Source organism: Impatiens glandulifera, chromosome 1 (genome assembly GCF_907164915.1).
Source record: "Impatiens glandulifera chromosome 1, dImpGla2.1, whole genome shotgun sequence".
Taxonomy (NCBI): domain Eukaryota; kingdom Viridiplantae; phylum Streptophyta; class Magnoliopsida; order Ericales; family Balsaminaceae; genus Impatiens; species Impatiens glandulifera.
Window position 1 is genome coordinate 89,261,220 of NC_061862.1, and position 14,400 is coordinate 89,275,619.

Genomic DNA, 14,400 nt, shown 5'->3' on the forward strand with positions numbered 1-14,400 from the left:
TTTCTAATAGCTACTGTAATGAGGCTATGAACCGAGGTCAATCGAGCGACATGAGAAAACGTTTCCTCATAATGAATACCATATTCTTGAGTATATCCCTTAGCAAGGCGAGATTTATATCGTTCAACTAAACCATCTACTCGTGTCTTAATTTTAAAACTCATTTGTAACCAGCAACCGATTTATGTGAAGGTAAATCTTTTTGTCTTGGTAAGTTCTTGCAATTCTTATGTCATTGCTTACTGCCACAAAATGTTAGAGTTGGCCTTGCGAAAAATACGAGGTTCATAGATAAAGACAATAGTTGAGTATACATGAAAGTTACGAAGACGAATAAAAAGTTGACTTACACGATTGTTACGACGAGGAGGTGGTGGTGGTGATGGCAAATAAGAAGATTCTTGAATGATATGATCAAATGAGGTATGTGCGGGATTTTGAGATGGAGGAGATGTCGATGTAGGAAATGCATGTGGAGTTGAGTCACATGAGTTGTTAAATGGCCATACACAAGAAATGTCAGGAAATAAATGTATGGTAGGATCACGAAAAAATTGAGTAGGAGGTTCATTGACTCTAAATTTAGATAGAGTTCAAAACATATTATGTTCCCAAAATGATACATGATGAGAGATACGAAGATGTTGAGACAATGAATCCAAACATCTATATCCTTTGTGTTCGATTTCATAACCTAAGAAACAACATAATCGAATTCGAGGTTCTAATTTGGTGTACTCATTAGGTTGTAGTAAAATAAAACTAGCACATCTAAATTTTTTGAGAGTTTAATAATTCAGAGCTCGATTAAAAAGACATTCAAAAGGAGAGACGTTACCTATGATAGGAGAATGAATATAATTAATAGTATAAACAACGGTGAAAGTTGTTTCTCCCCAAAAGTTATCGGGACAAGAAGACGAGATGAGAAAGGCTCGAACAACATTAAGAATGTGTTTATGTTTTCATTCTGCACGACCATTTTGTTTAGAAGTTTTAGGACAATATCTTTGAATAATTGTGTCCTCTTGTGCTAGAAGCTCTATGAATTTTGTGTCTTTGTATTTCATGTCATTATCAATGTGCGAAATTTTAATCTTGGAGGAAAACTGAGTCTGAATCATATTAGCAAACCAAATGTAAATTGAGGACAACTCAGACCTATTACGCATCAAATAGATCCATGTATAATGAGAATAATCGTCAATAAATATCACATAATATTTTAAACCACACATAATATTATGTGGTGCAGGACCATAAATATCAGAGTGAATCATATCAAAAGATGCTAAGTAATTAAAGTTATTAAGAAAAAAGGTAAAGCGTGTCCTTTAGAAAGTTCACAAGAAACAAAAATCAAAAGTTTTTGTCTTAAATCTTAATAGGGCCTAAAGAACCACTAGAAATTAAAGAACTCAAACGATCTATAGAAGGGTGACCTAATTGAGAGTACCAAATTTTGAGAAGTGATAGATCTAACAAAATTTTGTGATGGAAGAGATAGAGGAGTGAGTTCAAAAAAATCGTCAAACCTTACGTCTTGTTCCAATGATTTTATTTGTTTGAGGATCTTGCACAACACAACCATTACTCGAAAAAGTTATGTTAAAACCGAGATCACACATTTGTCCAACAAAAATAAGATTTAACAAAAGTTTTGGAACAAAAAATATTTTAGGTAAGGACAATACAGAAGTTTGAGTGGTACCAATAGTTTGAACATTAAAAGTATTATTATCAGTAGTATGAACAACATACAAAATAATAAGCTTTCTAGTGGATGTGAGAAAAGAGGATTCACAAGTCATATGATTACAACATCCTGAACCAAAAAACTATGAGGATGAAGTGGTAGATAACACTAGAGAAGATAAGATTGGAGAAGATGTAGCACCATGATCCGATTGAAGTTTTTGTAAAAGTGATGGAAGGTCTTTAAGAGAGAATTTGGGAAAAGTGTTCTCTAATGAAGTACTTGTGACAACAACGGTAAAGAATGTAAATTTAGAAGACTTATCCATTGAAGTTGAATCAATGTGAACATCAATATTCAGAAATAAATACACAAACCCTAAACGACCATAAAACCTAGAGCCTAAGCTCGGATACCATGTAAGAAGAAAAAGAAAGTGAATAATATTGTGCATATATATTTAAGATGATAGATGTATTTATATACATGAGTTACATTAGTAAATATAATATAATTAACAATGAATATCATTAGATATTGGGCGCAATAAATCATTTTCCCAAAAAAAGTTATGAAGGATCTTATTCGTCTTATGCGGGATTTTAATTGGGGAAATCAAGGACAAGGCAAGAAGAAAGTAAAATGGGCTTATGTGTGTAAGCCTAAAGGAGGAATAGGACTGAAAAATTATGTAGAGTGGAATAAGGCGCTAACCTACATGCATTTCTGGGCGATTGAGAGGAAACAAGATTCTTTATGGTTGAGATGGGTGCACTAGAGGTTTATGAAGAGTAAGTGAAGAGTATGGACATGCAAAATCAAGATGGACATGGCATGGTCACTTAAAAAGATTCTCAAGCTCAAGGATAGGAGATGACTGTGAAACCCTATTTTGGCATAATCCTTGGTTAAAAAATCAGCCTATCATTCTTAAGATGGAGTTTGAAAGAGTTCGAATAAGGAGAGAATACCATAATGTCACTGTTAGAGATATAAAAGACGGGGAATGAGACACCCTCTTGAGGCGTATTCCGAAAGATATAAGAATTCTCAACTTCATTCACACTTTGCACTTTTATGATATGGTTGATTCTAGTGATTGAAGTGTTAAGAATGGTGAAAAGTTTAATTCGAAGCTATATTAGGAGTCTATCATGATAGAGGAGACAATGGGGGTTGGTATCATGTTGTTTGGTCTTCTAAGATTATTCCGAGACACCAATTCATCATGTGGTTGTTGTTTAAGGAAATACTATCAACTAGGGATATACTAGATTCTAAGTGCCTACTTTATGATGGAAATGAGGAGACAATGAATCATTTGTTTGGTTGTTGCCCGTTTACTAATGAGTTGTTGAAGAAGTTTACAAAATCAATGGAGTTAGTCTATTTCCCCTTTGAGTGGATTGACGTTAAGGAGGTTGCCATTATGAAAGTAAGAGGTAATCAATTTCATTCGGATATGTTTAAATGTGGTTTTGTTTCTATTGTTTACCATGTTTGGGCGAAAAGAAATTCAAGAGCATTTTCAAGGGTGCGATGTGGTATTGATGATGTATGGAGGAGCATTACGTTTGATTGCAATTCTCTCACTCGTACTTGGAAGTGAATCCCCAAGAATGAGCAAAATTGGTGTTTATGTCAAAATTGTAGCACTGATTACGATAAAGCCACGCAATCTAGCATTTCAAGGCGAGATTATAAACTAACTGTTGTTTGTTTGTATGCTTTGTTTGTCTTATAATTTCGTTTCTTTAAAATTATAGCAAATGTTTGTTTTGCTTTAATCCATGAACTCGTGTAGATTTTTTTCCCTTTTAAGATTTTTAATTAAATGACGTTAAGTTGTTTTTCAAAAAAATATAATTTTTTTATCGAAATCTACCCACAATCTATTTAATATCGATTTTGATAGAAATTAATTATTTTACCATCCATTTAAACCAGTTAAGGGTTATTCGGTCATTCAGATAATTTGTCCACCACTAAAAAAAACTTATTTTCCAAAATTTCCTTATACCAAAATTTTAAATAATCTATGTTTGTTCAAATAATCCCTAACCGATGTATTTAAATTATTTGGCCATATTGATAATTAATGTTACATATGTATACCATATTCATACATGATATGATATCTCAAGAGAATAAATAACAATGAGAGCATTCAAATTCCAATCATAGTCAAGTAATTCTTTGTAAGTGAGATAAGAGAAATGACCTAGGTTGTATACTTGTTTCTCAATGAAATACCACAATCTATAGTTTGCATAACCATGAAATGGTCTCACAAGAGTTACACATTTTTGTTTTTTATTTTGCATGAAAACACTCAAAGTTTAGGGTTGATTTTGAAGAATGTGGAAAGGTTTTCGACAAAATGGAAAGAATTAAAATGTTTGGGGAAATATTGAATAAACAAAACGTTCAGGGCTAAATTGGAGAAATCATAAAGTTAAGGTTGAAATTTAAGCAACAAAATTTTATGGCAAAATTGAAGAAATATAATGTTTTGTTTTTTTTTTATTATCTTATAAATATAATGATTTTTTTATTATTATGGGATAAAAGTATTCCAAAATATTATTACAAAATAAAATTTTATTAAAAACAATAATATTATTAATAATAATAAATAATTCATTTAAATGTGAGAATTACATTAAGCCAATAAATATATATATATATATATATATATATATCCTAGTACATTACAATATATACAAGTTTTTTTTTTAGCCAAAGGGGAGGATGCGTTATTCCATATCTTGTACTTTAATGTGTATTAGGCTTTAAATTGGATTTATTGAGAATAGATAAGAAAATGAAATTTAGAAGTGAGAAAGACACGAGCCAATTTGATTTATCTAAAAAAATAAAATAATTTATTTTTTCTTACTTTTTTTTTTCTTTTTTTTAATAATAAATAATGTCACATCATTTCCAATCTCATTCGTCTATATCACTTATCTTCATAAGAATTTGGGAATCTTTTTCTTATGCCAATTGAACCTTTAATAAAAACTACATCACTTTAACAAAGGATAAAGGAAGAATAAACATTTTGTCTTTTCTAAATGACACCGGAAGTAAACATGTTAGTAACAGAATCTTCTTCAAAAAGGTCTAAAGGATAAGCTACGTAAGCAATAAATTGATTTTCTTCTCCAGCAACTGGCTCAATGTGATAGCATCGTCCTTTGTATCGATCAAGGCTAGTAAATCCATCGGTCCACACAGTTATCCATGTACCAGTAGAAGATTTCGCAGCTACCGCGACACCTGCTTCTTCAGGGGAACCCCGGGTTGAGGACTTACTCGTTCAACTTAGACACAGGAAAGAGATCAACAATCTGCCCTGGTTTAGAAAAATCAATCTGCCCTGGTTTAGAAAAATCTCTAAGTATTGAATTGAAACTAAATTGAACCTTTTTTTTTAACTAACATATTTATTTTTTATAACTAATTTATTATTCAAACTCGGGTTTCTATTTTATTATATGTTATTATTAAATACACCTAAATTTAATTATTTATATTATATCTATATATTTATATATTTTAAATTATTATTTTTATAAATTTAATTATTTATATTTTAATATATATGTATATACATTTAAATTATTAAGAGAATGTTTATTATATTACACATTGATTTTTATTTATTTTCAATGATTTACTTTATAATGTTATTATGACGATGTCTCCTGAAAAATCGGTGAGAACGGTGAAAAAAATAATAATAATTTAATTTTATATAAGGTGATATTGGAACCACCTCTTAACCAATGTTAATAAATATGTTTTTAAATGATTTCTCTCGTTTGTATGCAAAATTGAGTGGGTTACATCGTTTTCTAACAAGACCTTTGTGAGAAGTAAGGGTTAAAATGTTTGTGAGAGGTGATTATAGTAACCAAATAAAGATGAGAGACAACTCTTAAATATTAAAATAGGGAGGAAAGGTAGGGAAGTGAAAAAAAGTGTATCGAATGTGACAACGAATGATGTCATTGCACATGTTAACTTAGAATAGTAATACAGACGGTGTGAAAATTTTGTAATGAAAGTATATTGAAGTGTAAAGCTAATTAAAATTGATGAATAAGTCTAATTCAAAATATTTATTTAATTCTTTTTTTCATTAATAATTTATTTCTTTTCTCTTTATTTATATATTTCTTTTCTTTTTATTTATTAGTTTATAATTATATATTTAAATTAATTAATTAATTTATATATTTTTAAAATTATTGAGTGGAAAAATAATAAATATATATATAAAAAAATAAGAAGTTAAATATGAATATGATTAATATTTTTTAATTTAATCAATTGTTTTTTTTAATCTATTAATTTTTTTCCGTTAATAGCTAATTAATTTATTTATGTATTTTTAATATGAATAATAATAAGGAGAGTAAATAAATCAAATTAATAAAATATATAAATGTATGTATATTTTTAAAATATATATTATTAAATATAAATAAATAAAAATTAAAAATTAAATATATATATATATATAATTAATTAAATTATTATTTCTCTCTTTAAATTTATCATTCTTATTTCATTTTAAAAATTTCTTTTTTTTTTATTTTTTTATTTTCTTATAAGATATATATTAAAAATTCACCTTGTACATAATATTATAACTTTCTCTTTTTGCATAATGTTTTCTTTGTATATAGGCCCAAGATCAATAATTTAAATTTTATTTAGTATGAATATAGTAATTTGTATTTTGAGTTGAAAATTAAGAATTTATTTTTTTTAATTTTAAATAATGTGAATATTTATAATAATTTAATAATAAAGTTAAAGAGAGGAAAAATGTTAAATAATTTTTTAAATAATAAACAAAATAAGAGAGAAATTATTAAATGTGATTTGATAACATTTAAGACAATTTTATAATAAATAATTATTTAATACTTTCCCTCTCTTTAATTTTATTATAAAATTATTATAAATATTTACCTAATTTAAAATTAAAAGAGATAAATTATTAATTTTCAACTCAAAATACATATTACTAATATTTATAATAAATTAATAGAATTTAAATTACTAATCTTCAATATATATATAAAAAAACATTATATAAAAGAGAAGGTTATAATATTGTATATATATCTTATAAGAAAATTAAATAAAAGAAAAAGAATTTTTTTTAAAAAAAAATAAGAATGATAAATTTAAAGAAGATAAATAATAATTTGATGAATTATATATATATATATATTTAATTTTTATTTTATATATATTTATATTTATAATTTAATATATATTTTAAAAATATACATACATTTATATATTTTATTAATTTGATTTATTTATTCTTATTATTATTATTTATATTAAAAATACATAAATAAATTATTTAACTATTAACTGTAAAAAATTAATAGATGAAAAAAACAATTAATTAGATTAAAAACAATTAATCATATCCATATTGAACTTCTTATTTTATATATATATATATATATATATATATATATATATATATATATATATTAATTTTTCCAGTTAGTACTTTTAAAAATATAAAAATTAATTAATTTAAATATATAAATTAATTAATTAATTAATTAATTAAAATATATAAATATATAATTATAAATTAATAGATAAAAAGAAAAAATATATATATAAATAAAGAGAAAAGAAAGAAATTATTAATAAAAAAAGGAAAGATAAATAAATATTTTGAATTAAGCTTAGTTATTTATCCTAATTACCTTTACACTTACGCATATAATTATTTAAATAAAAAAATTTTAAATGATAATTGATTTAAATTGATAGTTCAATAGAATAGAGGAGTGATTGAAATAATTATGACTACCAAATAAAATTAACATATACATATATTGGTTAAGTTCTCACACCATGGCATGACTTTCATTGAAATCGAACGTTATCCTTCTCTTTCGCACTGTTTGGAGAGACATCATGTACATGCAATGAACATCTTTATAGAATTGAATCATTTAAAATCTTATATTATTTAGAGTGATTAATAAATTATTAAAATTAATCCTCAAATTAAAACAAATAAAATTAGAAAAAATAAAAATTAAATTAAAATTTCAACTTCTAATTATATAAAAAAAAAATGGTGAAACATACATAATTTTAGAAATCAGAATAGAATAAAAAACAATTTTATAAATATTATAAATGGTTTCTTTTATAAAAATATGATATTTTGTTTTATTAAAGAAATGATTAAAATTATAAAATAAAATATAAGAATTTCTTCAGATCTTAAGGAAAGATAGAAATAAGTAAACCAGAGAACGGATTGAGGGAATCATGCCATGTTGGTTTGATCCTCGCTCAATTATATTAGTTGTTGATGATGTCTCTTCTTGCAAAAAAAAACAACTTTAACCTAAACTGTAAATTCAAGATTATAAAAGGATTAAAAAATCATATTTAAGAGTTCACAAATAAAACATAATTTTACATTAAAATTCTCATAAAAAATACACCTATTATTTCTAACAAGTCTACAATAGATATTATTCAAATAAAAATTTCATAAATAATGGAATAAAATTAATCGATCAATGATAAAAGAATGGTAATTATACATAAATAAAATCAATAGGAGACCTAAATCAATTTGGTTCCCATATTGTTGCATGACTTCCATTGGAATTGGAATGTATATTCTATTTGGCCAACGATATGAGAGAATCCAATATTAATGCAACGAATAACTTTACAAACAAAACTATTTAAAATTTTATATTATTTAGAGGGATTAACAAATTATTTAAATTAATTTTTAAATTAAAATTAAAATGAAATCATGAAAAATAAACGATGAATCAAGAACTCAATCTTCGATTATATAACAAATTAACAAACATAAATATCTATTTCAAAAATCAAAATCGAAAAAATAGTGAAGAATTCATTTTATAATCAAAATTGAAAAAATAGTGAAGAATTCATTTTATAATCAAAATAAAAAAAGAGTATATATAATTATTTAAATAATTTTTTTAAAAATAATAATAGAATAAAATTAATAGATCAAGAAAGAGAAAAGAATTAAGATTATACATAAATAAATTAATAGAATTCAAGATTGCTTGGAATTCAGATCCAAGAGGCGGATCGAATCAAATTCTTGAAAAATATCGACTCCTACATACTCTTAACATTCAACGCTGGTCCAATTATTTCAAATTCTTAACAAAAATATTGATACCGATTTACGGTGATGACCAACTCAAAAATCAAATAAAAAATCGTATTTAAATTTAAATTGATTTAAAATGCAATTAAAAAATTGAGAATGAATTCAATGAATTCAAATTCGAGGAATTCGGTTGAATATTGAGTTTCATTCCAAAACCTATGTTGAAATATATTATTACAATATTAAAAATAGCTTAACCCAAGAGTTTGGTTAAGGAGAATTACTATATGAATCATAGTCTCAAGATTAAATTCATAGTCTATTTTAAGTATTTAAAAAAACAATATTTTATTATCATTATAATAACATATAAAGTGAAAATAACAACTTAGATTTTGATAATCATTAAAATTGAATAAAAAATAATTTTGTTTACTTATATTTAATTAAAATAATTAAAAATTTTAGATAAAAAATATTAAAGTAAACTTATTATCAAATATTACTATAATTTTAATTTAAAATATTTTAAATTAGTTGAAAATAATGTTTTTTTAATATTAATTTGAATATAATAAAAATAAAAAAATGAATTAGAGTGGGACCCATATTCGGATGATTTCTCTCTTGACTCTGGTTTTATTCTTCAACAGTGATTCATTCATACAACCCTAGTTCTCCCTCTCTCTTTCTCCATTTGAAAAGAACGGCGCCGATGGCCGGAGCTGGTATAGAAGACGGTTTTCCGGCGGTGAAGCTTTTTAACCAAGGCTACTCCTACACATACGACGATGTCATCTTTCTTCCTCATTACATCGACTTCCCTACCGATTCCGTCAATCTCAGCACAAATCTCTCCCGCAACCTCTCCCTCTCAATTCCATGCGTTGCCTCTCCCATGGACACCATCTCCGAAGCTCATATGGCCGTAGCTATGGCCGCTCTTGGCGGAATCTCCATAGTCCACTCAAACAACTCATCCTCCGAGCAAGCCGCCATTGTACGATCCTCCAAGTCTCGCCGTATCCCGTCTGTATCAGATTTAGTCATCGTATCTCCTTCCGAAACAATCGATTCGGTTCGAGATTTCGCTTCCTCTCCTTGCATTCTAGTAACCGAGTCCGGAACCAGTAAGTCGAAGATCCTAGGCTTCGTCACGAGATCAGATTGGGAATCACTGGTAAACAAAGACGTTAGAGTGTCTGAATACATGCAAAAATCGAATGTTTCAACTCTATCTGATTGCAGTTTCGAGGAAGCTGCAAGTTTCCTCGCAGCGAAAAACCTAGAGTTCGTTCCTTTGGTGAGCGAGGAAGAGGAAGAGGTTGTGGATTTGATTACAGCAGCAGATATAGAAAGAATTCGCAGTTTCCCCAAACTTGGAAAACCTTCTACTGGAGCTGATGGGAGATTTATGGTTGGAGCATCTATTGGAACGAGAGAATCAGATAAGGAGAGGTTAGAGCAGTTGGTGAAGGCTGGAGCTGATGTTATTGTGTTGGATAGTTCACAAGGAAACTCAATTTATCAGCTTGATTTGATCAAATATGCAAAGAGAACTTATCCGTCTTTGGATATTATTGGTGGAAATGTAGTGACAATGTATCAAGCTGAGAATTTGATTCAGGCTGGAGCTGATGGACTGAGAGTTGGCATGGGTTCTGGTTCCATATGCACCACGCAGGAGGTTTGTGCTGTTGGTCGAGGACAGGTAATGAAAATTGCTAATGAATCTTATTGTTACTTGTTCTTGTTTCTGTTAGCTTGATTGACTTCATTAATTACTTTGACTTCAACCATTAAATTATGTGTATTGCTGCCAAACAATGAAAGGCTAGCAATCTTTCTTCATTAAGTACTTTAACTTGATGATACTTTATAGTTATAGAACCTTCTAGTTTTAGGTACCTCCTAGTTTACAACAAATCCACATCCCAAGCATGATTATTATAAATTATCTCCAGTGCTATCATAACACTGATTGATAGTGTGCTCTTTATTTGTTAGAGTTTTGGTGACCCGAATGGGTTTGTCCCTGACCACGGGCCAGTGGTGCGACAATAGAAAACCTGAATTTTGCAGGACACTGTTGTGGGTAGGGGATTGGGACGCTAGAATGTGTTATGTGCTAGGGTTTTAGTCGTCGTTCTTGCTTTTCTCTAATATCCAGTTGTAACCTATTTTTTGACAGATAGTGAAAGTATTCTCCTCTACCTGTAGTTTTTTTCCTGTCTTGAGTTTCCTCTTTATTTCTTTTATCTTGTTATCGATTTATGACACCGCTCAACTGTTAACTTCTTTGACACATTAAACATCTGTATACTTAATCTTCCATTTCCTATGGCCGTATTTGAAGCATGACGTTGGTTCTAAGTTAAAGCGGACTTGCTAATAGAGAAATTAGATTTCCTTGGTCCAGACATATCCCTTGAATCGTACCCCGGGCATAACTCTCAAGTCACAATAAAAACCCAAAGCATGACGAACAAACCTCCAATATTCAACCCACCACGGTAGTTCAAGGAAAAAAAAATCTTGTCTAAAAGATAAAAATCTTGAGTTCGATTCCCACTAAGAATACCCTGATTTAAGTGAGTCATGATGATGGGGTAAGAGCTTCTAGGTCCTTTCAATATCTTGCTTATCCTTTTAGCACGTTGTAGAACCTTCGGAATGTTCTAACGCATTCTTGGAATAGTCTAGATCCTTTTGGCAAATACCATTTCTTTTGGATTTTGAGGGACCATTTGTGCTAGACATGATATTATTTGTAATCTAGATTTATTGAGTTAGAACTTTATAAATCAATGTCTTTTTCAGGCTATGGCAGTTTACAAGGTTTCTTCAATTGCTGAAAAATATGGAGTCCCTGTAATTGCTGATGGTGGAATTTCAAATTCTGGTCATATTGTCAAGGCTTTAGTTCTAGGAGCTTCAACTGTTATGATGGGAAGTTTCTTAGCCGGAAGCCATGAAGCTCCTGGAACCTATGAATACCAGGTAAGTTTTTTTGTATATCTTCTGCAATATTTCTCCATAACAATTAACAACTCCCATAAAAACAGAATGATTGTCGAGTAAAAAAATATAGAGGAATGGGATCTCTAGAAGCCATGACTAAAGGGAGCGATGCAAGATATCTGGGTGACACAGCTAAGTTGAAGATAGCTCAGGGAGTTGTTGGAGCTGTAAAAGACAAAGGCTCTGTTTTGAAATTCATACCGTACACAATGCAAGCTGTAAAGCAAGGATTTCAGGATCTTGGTGCATCGTCTTTGGAATCTGCTCACGATCTTCTAAGATCATCTGTCTTGAGGCTTGAGGTATGGCTTTGATCACAATACCTAATCCTCTTTTTAAGCTTTCGAATGATGTCTAGACTAATATGTGGCCATACTCATTTGTGTCTCTTTGATTTGACAATTTTTCATCTGGATCTTGATCTGGATCCAGATGGGATCTCATTTGGAAGATCTGAAACAGATTTAGGCCTTGTTTGATTAGCCAAGTGGTTATTTTCGAATAATCTTGGTTGATATAGGTTGTAGAAAAAGGGAGAATTATTTTAAGAAATATAGGCGATTTTGATATTTTGAAATGATGAGTAGATTGTTGATGGAATAATGGGTTATTTGAAAACAATCCCAAATAACTTAGAGATTTATGTTTACAATATCTTGAGATCCATACAATTTTAAGTGTTTCTATCTAAATAAGGCCTTAAAGTTATGCTGGATATTCAATTACCCCTTCTACTTACAATTGGGGACCTAAAATGTACTCAATAATGTCAATATGTCTAATTGGGAAGAGTGGAGGTCTTAATTTTGGTATAAATGTTGGTATGAATGTAAGTAAAAGGAGTAATTTGAATAATATTTCTGTGTAAAACAAGCTTTGAAGAGTATTCATTTGAATAATGTGAAATGAATTTTATATGCTAGGCCCGAACCGGAGCTGCACAAGTTGAAGGCGGAGTTCATGGGCTTGTCTCTTATGAGAAGAAATCGTTTTGAAGGTGTTTTGGCGTTTTGATCGGCATTGTTTGGTGCAATAAAGTTTAATTTATTTGTATTCACACCTTCAATTTTCATGGGAATTTTTTGAATTGATTAATATTAGTTTTAAAAGGCATCAAGTAATATTCTGGAAACATATTTTAACCAAAAAAAAATGTTATTAAATGTTTGACAAAAATAATTATTTTCAAATAAATTTATATTATGTTTTTTGGTTCAAATTAAGATCTTGAATTGGATTTCCTTGAACATGATATGTTTAATAATTTTAAATGTTTTCAAAATTAACTGACGTTTCTAGCTTTCAACTGACCATATTTAAAATAAAACTATATTATTAATTTAAACAAAATATTATTACAATTTATTAGGTGGTTTTAAAAGCTCATTTAGATACTTATACATCTAGCATATAAAAAGTCATTTAATCGTACTATCAAAAAAAAATGTCTCATTTAGTTTATTTAAGTTAATTTTTATTTTTTAATTTATATATTTATTAATTAAATATTAATATATTTTTTCTCTTTTTTTTTATTAATAAATGAATTTTTTATTTTTATTTATTTTATAAAAAAATTATTATTTCTGAGTATTTATTATTAATTATTTTAATTATATAATATATATATATATGCAGGGAGGTCCGGACCTGCTGTGTAATAAGTGAGGCAATAGTCACAGACCCAAAAAAATTATAATGATATGTTCATGGGCTTATTTTTAAAAAGCCCATAAATAATAATTGATAACCTGTCAATGATAAACTCTAACTTAATTTGTATAAAAAAAAAAACTATCTTACTTGAAGAAAAGAACCCTAACTTAATTTGTATAAAAAAAAACTATCTTACTTGAAGAAAAGAATCGCAATTCCCATTTATCAACAAAATCAAGGAAAAAAAAATAATAAGAACAAACATTCTGGAAAAAGAAAAGGAAACACTTCCCCCAAACCCCAAGCCCGTCGTCGATCCTCCAGCTTGCCGGAATCGGAGTAGAAAACCCGGTCGTCTCCTTCCCTAAGTTCTTGAGTTTTTTTCGTTCGTTCCAGCCTTGTTTCTCGGCACTGCGCCACTACCCACTAGAGTTCTTCCTCGGATTTCGGTGAGATTTTGGTTCGATTTACTTGATTATTTTTGGTTGTTGAGGACTTGTCTGGTGGAATGGTGGATTCACAATCTGTATTTTGCATTATTGCATAGCGGAAGTGCAACATTGTGGTTAATCATAGATTAATAGAATGTTGGTTAATCTATAAATTTTTAATGCATATTAGCATTTAGAGTTTTATCAAGCATGCCTCCTATAAGAAAACAATTGTCTGGGGCAGAAAAAAGAAAGAAAAAACAAAAGGAAGATGTTTTAATTCAAAGTCAAGTAGGAAGCTTTAATAAGTATTTCACAAGCGATCAAATAGTAGAGCAAGTGAACCAGAATGACATCGATGATAAGTTGAATGATCGGGAACATGGTGAATTGAATGAATTTCGCAATGAAGACCCAAAACAGTCTGAAAA

General features: G+C 28.5%; 1 protein-coding gene across 1 annotated transcript; it reads left to right on the forward strand.

Annotated features, from left to right (window-relative positions):
- The first annotated feature begins 9,525 nt into the window (after positions 1-9,525).
- On the forward strand, positions 9,526-12,996 carry LOC124922141 (inosine-5'-monophosphate dehydrogenase 2-like). The gene is made up of 4 exons (XM_047462868.1): positions 9,526-10,572; positions 11,682-11,861; positions 11,927-12,184; positions 12,806-12,996. The coding sequence occupies exons 1-4, from the start codon at positions 9,577-9,579 to the stop codon at positions 12,875-12,877; spliced, it is 1,506 nt and encodes a 501-aa protein (XP_047318824.1). The 5' UTR covers positions 9,526-9,576; the 3' UTR covers positions 12,878-12,996.
- Positions 12,997-14,400: the final 1,404 nt, after the last annotated feature.

Excerpts from the sequence above, each read along its gene's own strand:
- LOC124922141 (XM_047462868.1), top strand. The coding sequence starts at position 9,577 with ATGGCCGGAGCTGGTATAGAAGACGGTTTTCCGGCGGTGAAGCTTTTT. Across the intron at positions 10,573-11,681 it reads GTGCTGTTGGTCGAGGACAG|GCTATGGCAGTTTACAAGGT; the intron begins GTAATGAAAATT and ends TGTCTTTTTCAG. Across the intron at positions 11,862-11,926 it reads CTGGAACCTATGAATACCAG|AATGATTGTCGAGTAAAAAA; the intron begins GTAAGTTTTTTT and ends CCATAAAAACAG.